We start from the raw sequence: 16,745 nt of genomic DNA on the forward strand, positions 1-16,745 counted from the left end.
ACTTACGACGGGATACCTCTAGTACAACTTGGACAAAGTTAAGCGCGCTGCCGCAGGTTTACTCCAGGTTTAGGCCTGCTCCTCTCATTGGCAAATAGCAACCGCTGGTCACCTGCAATCAATCAGTCGAACCTCTGAGGACGGGACTCGGTCGCCTTGGACCAACATACCTAACCTCTTTGCTTATCCTGTTAGTGTCGACCTAGACGATGGCTGGCAAATTTTTGGGTAACGAATCGGGGTTAGGTATGGGGGGCTCAAAAAGTCCACTTCAGAGGACAGCTCTCGTTGACAAAGGCGGGCAACTTGCAGGACACACTGCAGTTTCTGTGTGTCAACCACGGAGATTAAAACTTGAATTTGATTTTACGCCCAAAATACCTCTACGTTCTAACACATATCGAAACAGGATATACCACGCGGGTAATACTGCCATTTGCAAATGTACTTTCTACGTGTGCCTCTATTGTTGGTTAACATGTTCCAACGAAGAAAAACTTCGCACGAAACTCTCAACTTCCCGTCCCAACAGGGATGTTTATCACTGCATGTTTGTGTCCACCATTGGATGTTCTCGATGCCTTCGATGTGGGTGATTGGCTCCGTGAATGCGTCCCGAACAGCAACGTGGTACCCATGGAATTTCCCAAGGCACTAGCTATGAGTTGCGCATTCCCTGTGTGGGACCTTTTAAGAAAAGTTATTGAAAAGGTAAGTTCCAATGTTCTGTGCACGATATTCTACAGTGCATCGATACGCATGGTGACCGAGGCTCGAGGCCCGTGAGGTTTGGGTCCTGGGAGAAAAAAAAAATACCTGGGGATCGTCTCACTGTGATTCTGCAGTGCATATCCGCGGACCGCTGCAGACTCGAGAGGTGGGGGAAGTTGACGAGAACGGAAAGAAGGGCAACGGGCTGCAAGACGCACGAGCCACCCACCATTTCACTCTGAAACACTGAAACGTTCTAATTTTGGAAAGCGGTCAGATGGGGCACTATGTGCGTATGACCACCACTTGTCCCTCGCAGTCGGTAACCAAACAGATTTGTTCCAAATTCCACATCCCACTTTTCACCGTCCAAAATCTCCGCGCCAGCAGCAACTGGTGAACAGGTTTGGACATCAACGACATTTAACAAGTTATATATGTGTGGTAGCAGGCTACCTCGACTAACTTAATCATCATCTGTCTGCGCTTTGCGCTCAGCTGAAGCTTGAAAGGTAATTCCTGCGCTCTTTTCCGCTCTCCCTTTATCAACCGTCTCTTTCCTTTATGATGATCTTTTTATTGGAGCTGTCTGTAGCCTGCTATGTCTGGCGTTTGATGACAAACTTTTACATACGCTTTTTTTATCTGATGTGTACCGAGGACAACCTACACTTTTGCACTTGCCATGTCTGTATCGCAGAAGGGAACGCATTGATAACTAACATTGGCATCTTGCGCTTTCTAGGTCTTTCCAGTCAAGCATGCCACATCTGCCACAGTAACAAGTTACCTGCAACTGCCGGCTATGTCTGCTGTAGATACCCCAACTGGTGCCGCGAGCTCATCGAAGCCGGACCAGAATGAGCAGAATGGTCAAAACGGTGGGCGTGAAGACTCTGGCGGCTTCAAGCTAAAGTTTTGCACCGTCTGCGCCAGTAACCAGAATCGGTGAGCAATTTTACGCATCGCATCGTCACGCAACTGGATGACCCCGTCTAACCCTCACCAGCTCCATGGAAGGTCACTTGCGACTCTCTCTTGCAAATTATCCCGTGATTTCGTTTGGTACAGGCTCTCTTGTCCGTCTCCCCGGGCCGTCCATTACACAGCCCAATGTCTACAAGTTCAACGAAACATCATACGATAGTATATATCGGGAGTTGGAAGCCAAAGACCCTCGCTTATATCGCGCAAATGGACTGCTAAACATGCTTGGGAGAAACCGCCAAGTCAAGTGGGGCCCTGAGCGATGGCAGGACTGGCAGATTGGAATGCCTAGAACCAAGCACAAGGATGACAAGGGAGCTGATGGCATGGAGGGCGGCGTAGCTGATGTTGTCATCACCTGTGAGGAACGCTGTTGGGATGCTGTGATTGAAGATCTTCTCAACCGTGGCTCGCCACTTAACAGGCCTGTTCACGTCATCAACATCGATATCAAGGATAACCATGAAGAGGCATCCGTGGGAGGGCGAGCCATTGTCGATTTGGCAGACTCACTCAACAAGATTGCTGCCGAGGAGCGGGAGAAGGTTGGCGCTTCTGCCTTTGACTCGGGAAGCGTAGGCGCCAGATCAGGATTCGATGAGCGCGTACCGGACGTCCTGGCCGAGTGGCAGGAGAGATGGCCGAATCTTCCTGCGACATGGACTTTGGCTTGGTTCTAAGCATTGAATTGGCGTATTGTTTGAGCTCGTGCATCGTAAGGCGTTGGATGTTCTTTTTATTGCCTGGCGGGCGTAATCGCGGTTACGGACAGGGTGGGGGGTACATCTTTTTGGGTTCATGATTGATGACCAAACAACACAGACGAACAAGACGTTTTGGCCGTCACAACATAATGCTGATTTGGACTCGTAATCTCTATCAACAAGCCGTTGTTATCCGGGATTTATGAATTCTGCTGCTGCCATGATTGGCTTCAACTTGCTATTTTGTGAGGTCGCACCCCTCCTGGTTTTCTCAGAATATGTCGACCTCCGTGATTTGGCAGGCCATTTCCTCTTCCACCAGCCAGACCGCCAATTAAGCATTTTGTTTGTTACGCATATGCTTACTTCTATCACAAACATAATAATATCGCATGCATACATGCTCGGAGATGGGAGCTCATCGGCCCACCTGACGAGTACCCTGCATGGTATCCCAAAAAGCATTTTAAGATGACGAGCCGCACGGTTCATTATACGCAACATTGGATGCAAAGAAAACATAGCAGAATTTTGGAGATCTTCCTTGCTTATTGGGATCTGGGGTACTCAACGGTTGCCAGCATCTAGAAAATATCGAAACATGCACAACCGGGCAACCGGCCGTGCCCCCGCAGTGAGCAGGCCTACTTGTGACAATGCAACTAAACGCGCGAAGGTCAAAAATGAAATACATGGGGCTGTGGTGGCCATTGGACACACACTTGGAAGACGAAGACCATTAAGGTTACTGCTAATGCATGTTGTCACTACCTATCATGTTGGGGTGTTGGGCGGGAGTGCCCGAGGTCGAGGTGGCATTTGATGTGATGCGGGTATGCCTACATACCCATGTGGATAAATCTCAATATCTATATCGTCGGTCTCAAGTAAGAATTGCATTGTATTTCGGCAGACGATTGCCGGTCTTGGGCTGTTTCACAACGAGACGTTTTAGTGGAATGATAAACCACTGCAGCGGCGCAGAGTCGATCACCGTTGACTAACATGAGAGACCTGCCATAGTAGAAATGCGAAGGGGGCTTGAAGTTGGCGATCCCGTCAGAGATGAAGACGCATTCTGAGGCCAGGATACCATGTGAGAAAGGGGCTCGAAAGAGGAAGTTGTCGGGGTGTCTCACAAGACTATTTAAATTGCTCCCATGGGGAAAAGGGAACAACAGCTGCTCGGTCGCCTACTAAGTGCCAGGCCGAGATTGATATCAGGCTTTTGTTCCCACTTCCCACTGTACGTCGACGGCCGGGGCTAGGGCCCAGGAAGCCCGACATCGAGATGCGAATATGAGGGGATTCGAGGCCGACAAGGAATGGATCTGGGTCCAGTTCCCTCTCCATTTAGACCATGGTGGCTCGGTTCCTTTGTCCCAGTCCCGGTCCCGGTCCTTTCGGAATCCCCTCTAATAGCTGCGTACATATGTGGTTGTTATGGTTTTGGTAGGGCAGTGCTTCTTATCCAACAATGCCCGGCACTTTGCTTCTTTGTGCGACCGCATATATAATCTCAAACCTCAGTGTTGTACATAGAAGAAGTCTAACGACAGTCCGTGGTAATGTGGAAAGTGGTGGAGTGCTGACCGTCCATCGTGTTCACTGCCGTCAGACACCGATGAGCCAACTCCTATCGTCCCCGTAACGACATGACGTCCCGAGATGTGCAAGATACCACTCCTTACCTATCGTTGGTGTTTGACTTTGGTTCTGGAAATGACTCTCCGCGCTCTCCCACCCCACACTAGTTGTAATTACGTAGAGGCATGCACTGGCAGCCCAAGCACCTTTGTGGAAGCTAAGGTAATTGCGCCGGCTTCCATTGTCTGTGGGAATCCGTACCTGCCGTAGCGCGCGACTAATAGGAAGGGAACTCACCCCTGACGCCGGCAGTGATGGGTCAAGTATACCAGGGATTGGTTCTGATTGGCTGAACGGTCACACCATTTCCAGTGTGGTCAGAGCCCCCGGGCGCTCTCACTCAAACCATTCACTGTGCCTCCTACTGTTCCTCGGAGAACATCGTCCACTGTACATATTGGGGCCTTGAATGATCAGGGGCTCTGCTGGATTCGATCCTGGATAAGTCGTGGTGGGCTCTTCGTGGGTTCCTCATTTCCAACTGAATCCATTGCGCGCCCGGAACACAGTAGAGGAGCCGTTCTCCCAAGAATCGTGGTCACCTCGCTACCCGGCATCGTGAGGAACTGGCCAGCGAAAGGTGAAAAGAGAATGAGCACCGTATGGCGAGCGAGCAACAATCCCGTCCTGGTCTCTCGTTTTCTCCCGTCCTGCCACTGCACCAATTCCGCCATCAACCGTCTGGATCTGGACGCCATCTACCTACATACCCTACCCGGCGCTACGTCCCTTCGCCTGTCTTAGAGCTGCTCTGATTTGAGTGGCACTAACAAGCAAAGACGCCGTCCACTCGCTCGCTGTCCACACTTTCGGTACACCCCCCCGCCAAGCCGAACGTTAACCTTGAGGGCTACCTCTATTACCACCCAAAAGATCGCCACGATCCATCATCCAAAGAAGGGGCATCTGAAAACACCGCTACGAGTCAAGCCGTCGACCAGTCCATTCTTTCTGAGGCGAAACCTCTCCCATCATTCCAACTCCTGGCTTTCGATCGGCAACTGGAACAGCCACTCTGTTTGGCGACATCGCGCAGGGCATCGCATAAGTGTAGTGTACCACCCCCCCTGTTCATGATCCCGCTCCCTTTGTCCCCCTTCCCTTTCGCGCCTCCAAAAGGGGAATTCAAAGGTTGACCGATATGCGTTTCATGCTCCCACAGTAACACAAAGTCCTGCCACGAGGAACACCCGCGAGACCCTTCTGCTGTCGAGGGCGCACAGCATATGCTCGATTTGTCTCAACACCAGCTCTGCGACAGTCCGCGTCTTTTGGGAGCCTGTACCTCTACTTGCTGAGACCGCGAAGTATCCACGAACCGGCTACCTTCGCCTTTACTAGGGACACACACGGGTTGACGACAAGACAATTGCATCAAGCCTCCATTGTCATTTGCGCACCACGTCCATCTTTCCTATTGCGTCCGACTGGTCGATTGGAAGCGGGCGGTGAACGAATACCATGAATGTTCGCAATGCACCATTGTCACCAATCTCTCAAGGCGCCCCAAGCGACTGGAACCATCCACCGAACGACAACAATCTCGGACAATACAATACTCCTCCCGACTCCGCGAACCCTGCCGGCGCTATGAACGGCGGCTTCTCCCCGATGCCTCAGAGCCCGAATGGGGCACCCTCTCCTCCACCGTCCGTTGGCCGATCCAGCACCGGCATGTATGCGAGGAGTGTAAAGAGCCAGAGTCAACAAGGGGAAAACCAGGAGTTGGTTCTGTCCGACCACTACATCTCGCTCAAGCGCTATCTGTCAGCCACCTCACGCGACGGCAATCCGAAACCGCCGCCGAACAAGGCCCGCGACAAGCTGCAACGCCTTACTGAGGTGCAGTTTCTTGAGCTCAGTACCGATGTTTATGATGAATTGAAGCGCCGCGAACAGGTGGCCCGAAGAGGACCTAATGCTCCCCCCGAGACTGCCCCGCCCGATTTTCTTCTGCCTCAGGATAATTTCCATCCTAAACGGAACCAGGCTCGCCAGAAACTGTCGTCCCTAGGTCCTCCTAGGTTTCGCGATCTCGCCACCGATGTCTTCTGCGAGTTGGAGAGGCGGTATCCTAACTTCGCCAATCTGGAGATGCCTCTCAATGCCAGCCCGATTGCGATGCGTGGCCCGCCAAGCCGCTCGGGAACACCAAACAACGGAATGGGCGGCTTCCCTCCCAGAGGTCAAAGTCACAGACGCCCTTCGGAGGCGAGCTCAGTACGAAGTGCACGGAGCGGTCCTCCGATGCCCCCTATGATGAATGGTGGCTACGGCGTTCCCCCATCTCCTGGCCTGCCGCCGAATGGCGACTATGGGCGTCCCATGCCAAAACAATTCCAGAGCAACACAATCGTCCCAAACAAGAGTACCATGGTCGAGGAGGACGACGAGGGCAACCTTATGAGCCCAGGTCAGGGTGGTGATATGTATGGCAATGGCAGGAGGTCTATGGGCCAGGCGTTCGAGGTCAGTTTCGCCTTTTTTTTTTTTTTTTTTTTTTTTCGCCCTCGGGGATACTGTCATGTGCTAACTCAACGTAGGCCGACAGGAAGCTTATTCAGGACTACGAAAATCAGGTCAGAGAGCTGCAGGAAAAGGTCGACAACATGGAGATGGAGATGAGGAAGAAGGACGAGGAGCTGAATAACATGCAGTCCGGGGATGGCAACAAGAAAGATTGGGACGAGACCAGGCAAAGCTTGGAGACGAAACTGGCAGAGGCCCAGGAACTGAACGACTCGTTGCAAAGGGAACTCGACCGCATCAGGGAGGAGCATGAGGACGAGACGAGAAAGCTTCGGGAAGGACTCGAGGATGGTCGACAATCAGGCGGCAAAGGAGACGGCGATCTGGCGCGAGAGAACGAGGAACTGCGACAATCTTTGCAAGAACAGCAGCAAATAACGGACGAGGTCCGTCGCGAGGCCCAGGAGTTCTTGCGGGAGATGAGGACGTTGTCTCAACAAAGCGGGGCTGCTTGGGAGAGACAAACGGAGTTGGAGAGGACGATTGAGAGTTTGGAGAAGGAAGTCAAGGAATGGAGAAGTCGATATGCACGCACCCAAACACAGTTACGCAGCATGCGTGATTCGTCAGAGGGTGTACCACTCGAGCAGAACGCCGGCAAATACGTACGGGAAAAGGGTTTTGTCGAAGACTCTGGGCTTGTGAAGGACCTTCACGTTACCAAGTTCCAGATTGCGATAGACGAGCTCCTGCAGCGCGCTCGCAACGATAACCCCGAGCGCGTAATTGACTCTATGAAAGCAGTCGTAGTCAGTGTCCGTCGTATCGCTAAGGATATCGACGAGAATCCACAAAACGACAGCATTCTCCAAGAGAAGGCCAAGCTAAAGGCTCGGGTATCATCGACTGCCAACAACCTGATCACCGCATCCAAGAACTTTGCCAGCTCCGCGGGCATCTCTCCTGTATCTCTGCTTGATGCAGCTGCATCTCACTTGGTTGCAGCAGTCATCGAGCTGCTCCGCGCCGCCAAGATCCGCACCACGCCTGCCGGTGAATTGGAAGAGGAGGATGATGGGACAGTAACTCCCGTCGGCTCAGCCAGCTTCTTTTCTCCGCGCAACGGCCAAAGCCAGACCTCGAGTGTCGCCTCTGCCCACGAGGTACTAGCGCAACCTCCGGCTTTCCAAGGGCTAGGAGGAGGAGGAGGCAGCAGGATTAGTGTCGACTCGTCTGCCTACAGCGCCAACTCGCCGCGCGAATCATACGCCGAAAGCAAACCCACCGCTCCGGACCCTCGCCGAGTCGAGGACCTCAAGTTCTATCTCCAGGACAAGACCTCGGTCATGGTAGAGACGATCCAGAACCTGGTCCAGCTGATTCGCAGCGACGCCAACATCAACCAACTGAGCGGCGAGATCGCCATCATTACTGACGTAGTCAGCAAGGTAGTCGCCGAGACGGACTCGTGCCTGGGCAGCAGCGCGAGCAGCACTGTTGTCGACGTCGTGCGCAGGCTAAGCAAATGCAGCGACCGGCTCAACGAGGCCGGCCAGCACGGCATCGACCTCGACGCCCAGGGTAGCAGCCCCACGAGCCGCGAGTGGCGCATGTGGGCGCAGACGCTGCCGCCCATCGCGTTCGAGCTCGCCAGGGATACCAAGGAACTCGTACAGCAGGTGGATCGGTTGGCGGCTGCCGGTATGAATGATGGCGCTGATGACTTTGCATGATACCAAAACAACATAAGACAAGACAACTACGCATGAAGTCAAGAATTGCGGAAGAAAAAGGCTGCAATGTCTATTCTTTTTATCAACTTCTGGCTTCTTTTACCTCTTTTCTCTTCTCCTGTTTTTGGTTCTTCTTTCCCGGTCGAGCTGGGGCAACAGTCAGTCGTCTGTGACTTTGTAAAAAGTTTCTTGTATCGCGCATTTTGCGTTCCGATCCCTCACCATTATCGTCAACATGTTCCTGGTGTATGTATGCATTGATCGGAGGGACGGATCGATGGGAGGACAACGGACAGTCTGGCGGTTGTATAGTTGGGGGTCGTTATAGCTTTGTGGATTGATTTGTTTAACTTGGAGAAAAAAAAGGTTGGGATACTGAAGTGTTGGTTGGGGGCGTGAGGAGAGGAGCCAAGGTGAAGAAAAAAAAGAGAGGGAAAGAAAGAGAAAATCAAAGGGGGAGAGGATTGACCGATCTCAACTGTTTCTCCTTCTCCTCTCATGTTTATCTATCTACCTTTGTCTCTTTGATGTAATGTTTATCTTTAGTGTTTGATTATCCATTTTCTTTTCCCCATCCCCCCCTTCCTTCTTTTAGCTTCTTCCCCTTCTTCTTCACTACCTACCTTTCTTGCTTTCTTATCATCTTATTCGTCCGTCCTACCATTCATTCATTCACGCGCTCGCGTCCTTGTGCTGCTTCTGCTCTTGTATATACTTTTCACTTTTCCATCCTTCTTTCTACACGTGTTCCTGGATGTATGTGCGTATCACTGTTAGACCATTTTCCATCTTCTATTGTTCTCGCATCGTGTGCATCTGTTATACATCTTTCTGCTTTTCTTTTTTTTCTTGCATTGCCTGGACATTGCTTTATAGAGGTGAGTGGCAGAGAGAATGATGAGATTGGTCAATCGCAGCAAGACTTTGGAAGAAGCTACGGAGGGGGGTGGGGGGAAGAAAAGAGGAAAAGAGGATATCAGGCTGTTGAGCTATAGAGAGCATATATCATACCACAGCATACCCTACCATGACTACATGATCGATAAAATGTAGTGCGATGCAGCCTTTACTTTGGATCTTCTTAGCTTGAGTATCACAACAACTCGGTTTCAACAAATAAGTATGAATGAGGGAAAGAAAAGAAAGGAAGAGTGATATAACCTAGGCTACAATGAAAAGAAAACCCAATAAAGTTCTTTGGTGGTATCAATCAAAAAGGTAAAAATAAAAAAAATCTCACAACCTTCTCCAAACCGAATAACAAAGACAAACATCAACACTGGTAATCCTCATAAGACACCGTTTGTCCGTCCATCCGTCCATGCATTCAAATGCAAAGCGATAGACTGTGTAGAGAGTAAGTAAGTAACCCAAGCCAGCCAGCCAGCCGGCTGAGAGAGATATCAATGCATGCCATCCAATGCCATCCTGTGCTCTCTCTTCCCTCCCCTGACGTAAAAAGTTCCCCTCCTCCTCCTCCTCCCAAATCTTCCATGATACTCTCTACACTTCGACTCTCACTTACTTCTTCTAATAACCCCCTCCCCTCCCCTTTCCCGCACCCTACTCACTTACTGAGTCCGATAGAACTTCTTGTACAACAAATGCAACAACAAATTCACGTTCAGCCTCAGCTGCCCCTCAAACAAATTCATAAACTGATGCGCCTCAAATTGCGCCTGTAGCAAGTCCTCGATGGGCACCAGGGCGCTGGCACCGGGCATCTGGATGTGGCCGCGGCTGCCCTCAAGACTAAAAATGCCGACCTCGTCGCACGAGATGGTGATGTTGATTTGACCCCAGTCGCGCTCGGGGATGCCCGTCCACGAGACCAGCACGCCCTTGTCCGAGAGGGCGCGGGCCGAGTACTTGAAGGAGCCGAACTTGGGGACGCGGCCGGAGCGCTCGAGCTCGCGCTGGTGGTTGTATTGCTTGGTGAAGGGGAGAAGGAAACGTTTCTTGCTGTAGGTGGGGGGTAAGTAAGGACTTGTTAGCATGCGAACCACCAGAGATGGGAGGAGACATTGGTGATGGTGATGATGTACGTACCCCTTCTTGTTCTGCAGCGTAGCCATGGCTTGCTCGATGTAATCATCGTAGCTCTTGCGCTGTTGCTCCAGATACTTTGCCTTCTCGTGAAGATTGCCGAGTGTCTGACGGACACCCTCGAGCTCTCTCTGTCTCTGAACCCTTCTCCTGCTCTTTGTGCGAATGTCCAGCGCAATGGCGTTGAGGATATCCTGGTAGTAGTTTTGCTTGGAGATACGACCCATCTGCTCCAACCTGAGGATGTTCTCGAGTGCTGTCCTCTTTAGGTCGTAGTAACTCATGCGCGTAACATCAATCATGTTCGCCTCCGAATAAGCGCCTCGGGTGTTCGAGTCGTCACCAAAGTCTTCGCGCAGAACTGTCCTCCACTTCTGCTCATCCTCCGGGGTAATTGGCTTGACAAGAATCTCAAGCAGGTTGTTACCCGTTTGCACCCGGATGATGTACAGAATGCACCTCTTGGTCTCCATAAACAGCCCCTTAGTCTCAGCTTCTGGATCCTCCATATCGTGCAGTTTGGGAGTCAGGAACAGCTGAATATCAGCGGCCCCGCCTGCGGTCATCTCATTCTCATTATTCTTGGCGTTACCGAGATCTTGAATGATCTCGCGCAGCATATCATCTCTGCTCGGGCACAGATAAGGCAACTCGGCAGCGATGAGATTGTGGATGGAAAAGATATCCGCCATCTTGATGTACAGTGTTGGCTTGTTCTTGGCGTAGAGATCGTTGAACTCGTCAATGTCGAATGTCTTCTCAGCGTCAGGTACATCGATAAGGGAATTGGTGATGTGAGCCAAGCGCTCGATTGCTTCGGCGACGAAAGCATTGAGAGGCTGGAGATAGATGTTCTCTCCGCCAAATGGTCTGCCTGATGCAATCTGGCCCAGGACTTTTGCAACCTCGCCGAGGTTACGCTTCTGGAGGGGACTCATTTGCTTTTCCGTGACTCCATATGACTCTGGGCCAAGGAGAGCAGGTTGGAGGTAGAAGCGCCAGAGCCAGTTGCTTACAAACTGGAGCACATTTTGCGGGTGGTCCCTCTGGAAATGCTGGCAGAGAGCTTCGTACGTTTGCCGGCACACAAATCTCAGGCCGTAGGGCATGCGGGGAAGCAGGTCCTCCAGGGCAAGGAGAAACTGATCGCAGATCTCTCGGAGATCCCGCAGATGATCAATGAAGAGCTCTCTGGTTTCAGGATCCTTGATGGCAACCTCACGAGGGACATCCAGAGGTCTTTGGCTGGGCCGACCGGTCCTCAACTCCTCATTGTTGATAGCAGACCGGTAGATCTGCATGGGGTCGCTTTCAAGATCCAGCGCTGGATCCTCGATAATGTTGTCTCTGATGAGGGGTCCCAAGAGATCTCTGAGATATTTCCTATCACGAGGGGATCGGGTGTAATTCTGGAGCAGCTTGGTCCAGAAGTAGTTGCCCCTCAGATAATCCTGCAGAGCGGCACATGCTTCGACTTCTTCCCTTATCGACCTGGAAATAAGCTTCAATAAGTAGTATTCCTCTCTCCGCTTTTGCGCATAGCCGAACAGCCCCATCATCAAGTGTTCAATCCGCTTTAACTCCTTTTCCGTTATTCCTTGCTCGCGGATACGCCTGAAGAGCTTAGCAAGGTACTGAGGTTGCGTCTGAAGGGTGAAGAACAGCTGCTGGTAGGACTCAAGCTTCTTGCGGGAACTCTTATTCAAAGCCTTGAGGTCAAACTGATTAGCATTTGAAATAACACTGTTGGCGAGAAGGCTGTTTGCGTGTCCGCCATAGTTGTGCTGATGTCTGACAACTTCATCAAGGGTAATTTTATTCTTGACGAGAAGTGCGATCTTGATGTCTAGCTGGTCGATGTATTGTTCCAGCATCTCGTTTTGCCGAACTTGTTGGACAACAGTCTTTCGTAGGCGCTCAAACTCTACCTCCTCATTGAAGTCAAAATCGCTGTCGTTCAGAAGATGGACAAAGTTCTTGACGGCGTTGACTGGTGGGTTCTTTCCAGATGTCAAGCTCTTGTAGGCTTCACCCTGAAGCTTGGCTCGTACGAAACTCTGAATCTTGACAACCTTTTGCATGTTCTCCCGGAAGAAGCGCTTCTTCTCCTCGTACTTGGCTCTGACCACGAAAGCCTTGGCAGCAGCCTGGAACGCCGCTACAGACTCCTCGTTTTGTTCCAGTTCATCCAAGACCATTGCAACATCGCTCCGAAGCAACATGGCCCGAGCAAGGGCTTGCAGTTCGGTGATCTCCTCGGTATTGACTGCAAGCTCATCCAACAACTCGCCACACTCCTTGCGATAAAGACATCCGCGGATGTGTGCTTGAAGGTCAATGATGTTTGGTGTCTCCTGAGTAAGAGCATCCAGATCGTCCGATAACCTCATACGTTCAAGCATACCTCGGACCATAGACTGAAGATCAATGATGGCATCCTCCGTTTCCCCGATGCTTTCAAGCTGCTCTGATATGTCCCTCCGCACTGCCGCTGCCCTAATGTGGGACTGAAGAAGGCCCATCTCAGTTGAATGCTTCTGCAACTCTTCTTTAGTAGCGTCGACGTCGGACCTAGCAACCTTGCCGCGGAAGGCAGCTTGAATAGCTGTCCATTGTGGCGCAAAGCCTTCAAGCGCTTGTAGCTGGGCATCGACCTCAGTTCTTGCTTTCATGGCCCTTACAGCAGCCTGAAGACTAGTGATGGCTTCGATGTTGCTCTCCAAGGATGCTCTTTCTTCCTCCAGATTCTTCCTCAATATCATACCACGAACTGCGCTCTGAAGTTGAGCAATCGTAGCGCCTTCGCTCTCTGTCTTTTCATGTTGCACAGCGAGCTGCTTTCGAGCCAGAAATCCTCGAAATGTTGCTTGAATGTCTCGCAGGGGTCCCGCTGCCGTCTCCAACTGTGAATGCTGCTCCCGAATCACATTGCGGACCTTGGCCGCTCTGACCATACTTTGGAGTTTCAAGACCACATCCTCGTTGCCCTTGAACTGCTCCTCGGTTTGTGTCTGCTGGCGACGAGCAAGATATCCACGCGCCGCTTTTTGTAGCTGAATCGTGAAACATGTTTGTGCATATTGCTGACGAGCGATAAATCCACGAGCTGTCTTCTGCAACTCGATCGCAAAACTTGTTTGTGCCTTTGTTTCTGCATGTCGATAGCGGGCGAGGAAACCGCGCGCTGCGCTTTGAAGCTGGACCGCGAAATTCTTCATCTGGAGCCTGTAATCCGCCACCTGGCGAGCCCAGTCACCACGAATACGAGACTGGAGATCAATGATCCAGTCTTCATTATCCCACAGATGTTGCATAGTGTAGCCAAGCTGTATCCTTTGAAGCGCCGCTCTGGCCTGGGCTTGTAACTCTACAATGGCCTCTTCGTTTTCGGCCAGTTCCCTCTCAATGCGTTCCTCCTCCGTCTCCTCGGGTTCAGCTGGCTCAATTCCAAAGTCGGCACCCATATTGCCGAAGCTAGGCATACTAGCCCCCAGCTTATCGAGGCCTTTCTGCATCGCCTCCAGCTCATGGTCTTCAAACTCAAGCTGGCCGACCAGATTCCCGATGCGGAAATCGACAATTCCTTTCCGGAAGAGAAGCCAACTCAAAGCATGGAGACAGTAAATAACTTTCGGGATGTTCTTTTTCTCGTACAGATCGATAAGCTCAAATCGGAAGAGGTCGGGAAGTTCGACTTCATCAAGGTAACGGAAGAAGATGGCGATATTGTCTGAATGGCGGTATTGAAGCTTAGGATGGCGGAAAATGCGGAACTTCTTTTCAGGGTTAAGGGATTCGACCACTTCGGCCAAAGTAACTCCATCTCGCAAAGCCTCCTCTAATTCGATAATCGGGGGGATCGGACGCTGTATGATATCCTCAATCCATTCCTTCGCTTCACCAATGTGGCAAAGGTATTCATAAGCCTGTAGAAACTGCCGTTGCTTGTCCATCCACTTCGTCTCCCAACCAAAGCCGCCATTCTTTTGACGCGCCGCTACAGACTTGTCAGCTCTTTGCAACCTACGGCGTCCGCGAAGACCAACAACTTCCTGCGACGGAGATATGATGGCAAGCTCTCCCGCCGTTCCATCTTGTGCGAACTGAGAAAGTGTTCGGAGTTGGCTTGTCGATGAACGACCTAATTTTTCCAGATCCGGACGAGCAAGGGCAATGGGACTCGAGTGTACCAGAGCCATTGACCCATTGTCACTTCCGCCACGCACAGAATCTGATCTGGATAGAAACATGGAAGCCGGCCTTCGCGTTGAAGGGGTCGTTGGAGAAGTTGCCGGAGGCGATGTCACGGTCGGAGACATGCCTGACGAAGTACGTGTATTATCGCTAATCGATAATTTGCCCATATCGATAGTGTGACCGCGCTCGTGGAGGGCACCCGTAGGCGATATCCGCGGACGTTCCGGTACCGAGGACTTGCTGACATCGAAGCTTGCTAGACGTTCATGAACAGTTCCCGTAGGCGATATCCGTGGGCGCTCAGTCGCCAGAGGCTTGCCGTTGTCGAGACTCTGACCGCGTTCGCGATGGGTAGTCGAGGTCCCATACTCTCCGATGGACAGCTTGCTGATGTCAACACTTTTTCCACGATCGTGGTGGCCTGGTGTGGGCGTGCGCGGCGCGATTCTCGAACCCGCAGTCGATATGCTGCTGCTGGCGGGCGCTGCTCCCGTAGAGGCTTGAGATGTCGGTCGGAGGGACTGGCGGGCATTCTTGTAGATATTGTCACTTGTCGGCGTGGACGGGAGGGTGTGTGAGCCACCAGACAGGCTTGGGGGTAGTCGGCTCGCCTCGCTTTGGCCCCGCTTGTGTCCATATTGGGAGTAGACGCTGGTTGCTGTAGACAAGGAGCTAATGGGTCGACTGATATCCGACTGTCCTATGGAAGAGGCCGAGTACCCTGATGATGATGTTGATGTGGTGGAGGATTGTCTATTAACCGAGTAGTCGGCGGTCTGTGTCTGACGAAGGGGGTGTGGTTTGTACGACGACATGTTGGGCGAGTTGTCGAGGCTACCGGAGGAAGGAGGATTTGGACGCGAAAATCGTTTCGTAGAGACCGACGGTCGCCGGCCACATCAGAGCGAGCGGCTTTGCGATGCGGTTGCGCGGATCGTCCCTCGTCTTGCCGTGAGTGTGGAGCAGGCCGAAGATCAGGCTCGAGTTGAGTGCCAAGCGGGTGGTCGTGGGGGGGACGACTCGACGGTTGTTCACTATCGCCTTGTCAGAGCGAGTAAAGATTGGGGGGCGGGAAAGGCGTGAACTGAATCGGGCATGCGTACGGGACGAATAGTGAGGGCGATGATATAGTAAAACCTAAAACTTAACCAACAAGTACGGAGTGGTGGATGATGGCAGTTGGAATTTGGCGGACATGGCGCGCGGGCGCTTAACCGGCTCAGATCTGTCTCTTCACTCGTGGGCCGAGTTCAGAAAGGGAAGGTTGACTGCGCGCAGCGCACGTGAAGGAATCGATATCTCTAGGGAAACTGGCACACCTACGAGACGAAGGAATGCGATGATCAAGGCACTATGATGGGAATAGCTTCATTCCGTCTGCTCTCCTGCACCAAAACGAAACAGACAACCGGGACTTTGGAAAATGCAATGGCAAGCAAGGCGAGGCAAGGCAAGTGCGAGGCGGCTTTGGCGGGCTGTAGGCTCTTGGAGAAGCGAGACGGACATGGGGGGTGTCCAGTGACTTGCAGTATCCGCCCTCCACTTGGGCTTGGAAGAAGAAGAAGAAAGTGGGCGGTTGGGAAATGGAGGGGAACACGAGATTTGGATGCGGCGGCCGGCAGTGGTTGGCTGCCTGTGGTGGCCTGTCGTGGACGGTGGTTGCCCTGCCCGTTGCCCACCCGGACTTGCCCTGCAGCTGCTGCCCATTTGTTTACCATCCCATGTGTCTGCCCGCCCTGTGCCGCCCTAGCAACCAGAGACGGGACGAGGGGAGACCTCGACGGGAGGCTTGAGCTCGCTGAGACCAGATTGAGCTCGAGCCAAGTGCTCCCTCCCGACGGAGCTACCTACCCTATCCTCTTGGCGGGTGACCTCATCCACCTACTTACTGTGTAGTCCCGCTGCCGGTCCTACAAAAGACCGCAAGGGCCGAATGGGCGCAACTGTAAACTTTGAAACTGCCGCACGGACGTTCCGCACAACGGAGCGAGCGGAGCCAGGTCCGCCGAATTCCAACATGGCCGAAACATCGAATTTCTCTGTGTCTGAAGCCGGAGGCTGGCAGTAGTGTACTTGTAGACAGTCGACAGCTAGGTTTAGTCAGCGACGCAGCCGGACTCGGATGACTCAGGACAACTTCATGATGTTCCTTCCCTGCCTCCGCTGAAGCAACCCAAAGGATGATCAGAGAGATCCACGGAGAAATTCCCGACTGGACAAACTACAATTGAAATTCATCTGCAGAGATAGA

At 52.2% G+C, this 16,745-nt stretch overlaps 3 protein-coding genes across 7 annotated transcripts; 2 read left to right on the forward strand and 1 right to left on the reverse strand.

Moving 5' to 3' along the window:
• The first annotated feature begins 1,058 nt into the window (after positions 1-1,058).
• On the forward strand, positions 1,059-2,809 carry NCU03114 (SSU72). The gene is made up of 3 exons (XM_959880.2): positions 1,059-1,223; positions 1,457-1,659; positions 1,721-2,809. Exons 2-3 carry the CDS (start codon positions 1,517-1,519, stop codon positions 2,376-2,378), a joined length of 801 nt encoding a protein of 266 aa, XP_964973.1. The 5' UTR covers positions 1,059-1,223; positions 1,457-1,516; the 3' UTR covers positions 2,379-2,809.
• A 1,606-nt stretch (positions 2,810-4,415) lies between these two features.
• On the forward strand, positions 4,416-9,359 carry spa2 (spa2-like). 2 transcript variants are annotated; one of them, XM_011394781.1, is made up of 3 exons: positions 4,416-5,104; positions 5,212-6,518; positions 6,593-9,359. In XM_011394781.1, the coding sequence occupies exons 2-3, from the start codon at positions 5,511-5,513 to the stop codon at positions 8,249-8,251; spliced, it is 2,667 nt and encodes an 888-aa protein (XP_011393083.1). In that variant the 5' UTR covers positions 4,416-5,104; positions 5,212-5,510; the 3' UTR covers positions 8,252-9,359. The 2 variants fall into 2 exon arrangements, with proteins under 2 accessions (XP_011393083.1, XP_011393082.1); XM_011394780.1 differs by having other exon boundaries at positions 4,416-5,099.
• NCU03116 (Ras GTPase activating protein) lies at positions 9,306-16,035 on the reverse strand. Of its 4 annotated transcripts, none has more exons than XM_011394783.1 (3): positions 15,598-16,035; positions 10,301-15,528; positions 9,306-10,213 (listed from the first exon to the last, which is right to left on the reverse strand). In XM_011394783.1, the coding sequence occupies exons 2-3, from the start codon at positions 15,307-15,309 to the stop codon at positions 9,823-9,825; spliced, it is 5,400 nt and encodes a 1,799-aa protein (XP_011393085.1). In that variant the 5' UTR covers positions 15,310-15,528; positions 15,598-16,035; the 3' UTR covers positions 9,306-9,822. The 4 variants fall into 4 exon arrangements, with proteins under 4 accessions (XP_011393085.1, XP_011393087.1, XP_011393086.1 ...); XM_011394785.1 differs by having other exon boundaries at positions 9,405-10,213; positions 15,648-15,671; XM_011394784.1 differs by having other exon boundaries at positions 9,405-10,213; positions 15,644-15,671.
• Positions 16,036-16,745: the final 710 nt, after the last annotated feature.

This window comes from Neurospora crassa, linkage group I (assembly GCF_000182925.2).
Source record: "Neurospora crassa OR74A linkage group I, whole genome shotgun sequence".
NCBI classification, from domain to species: Eukaryota; Fungi; Ascomycota; class Sordariomycetes; order Sordariales; family Sordariaceae; genus Neurospora; species Neurospora crassa.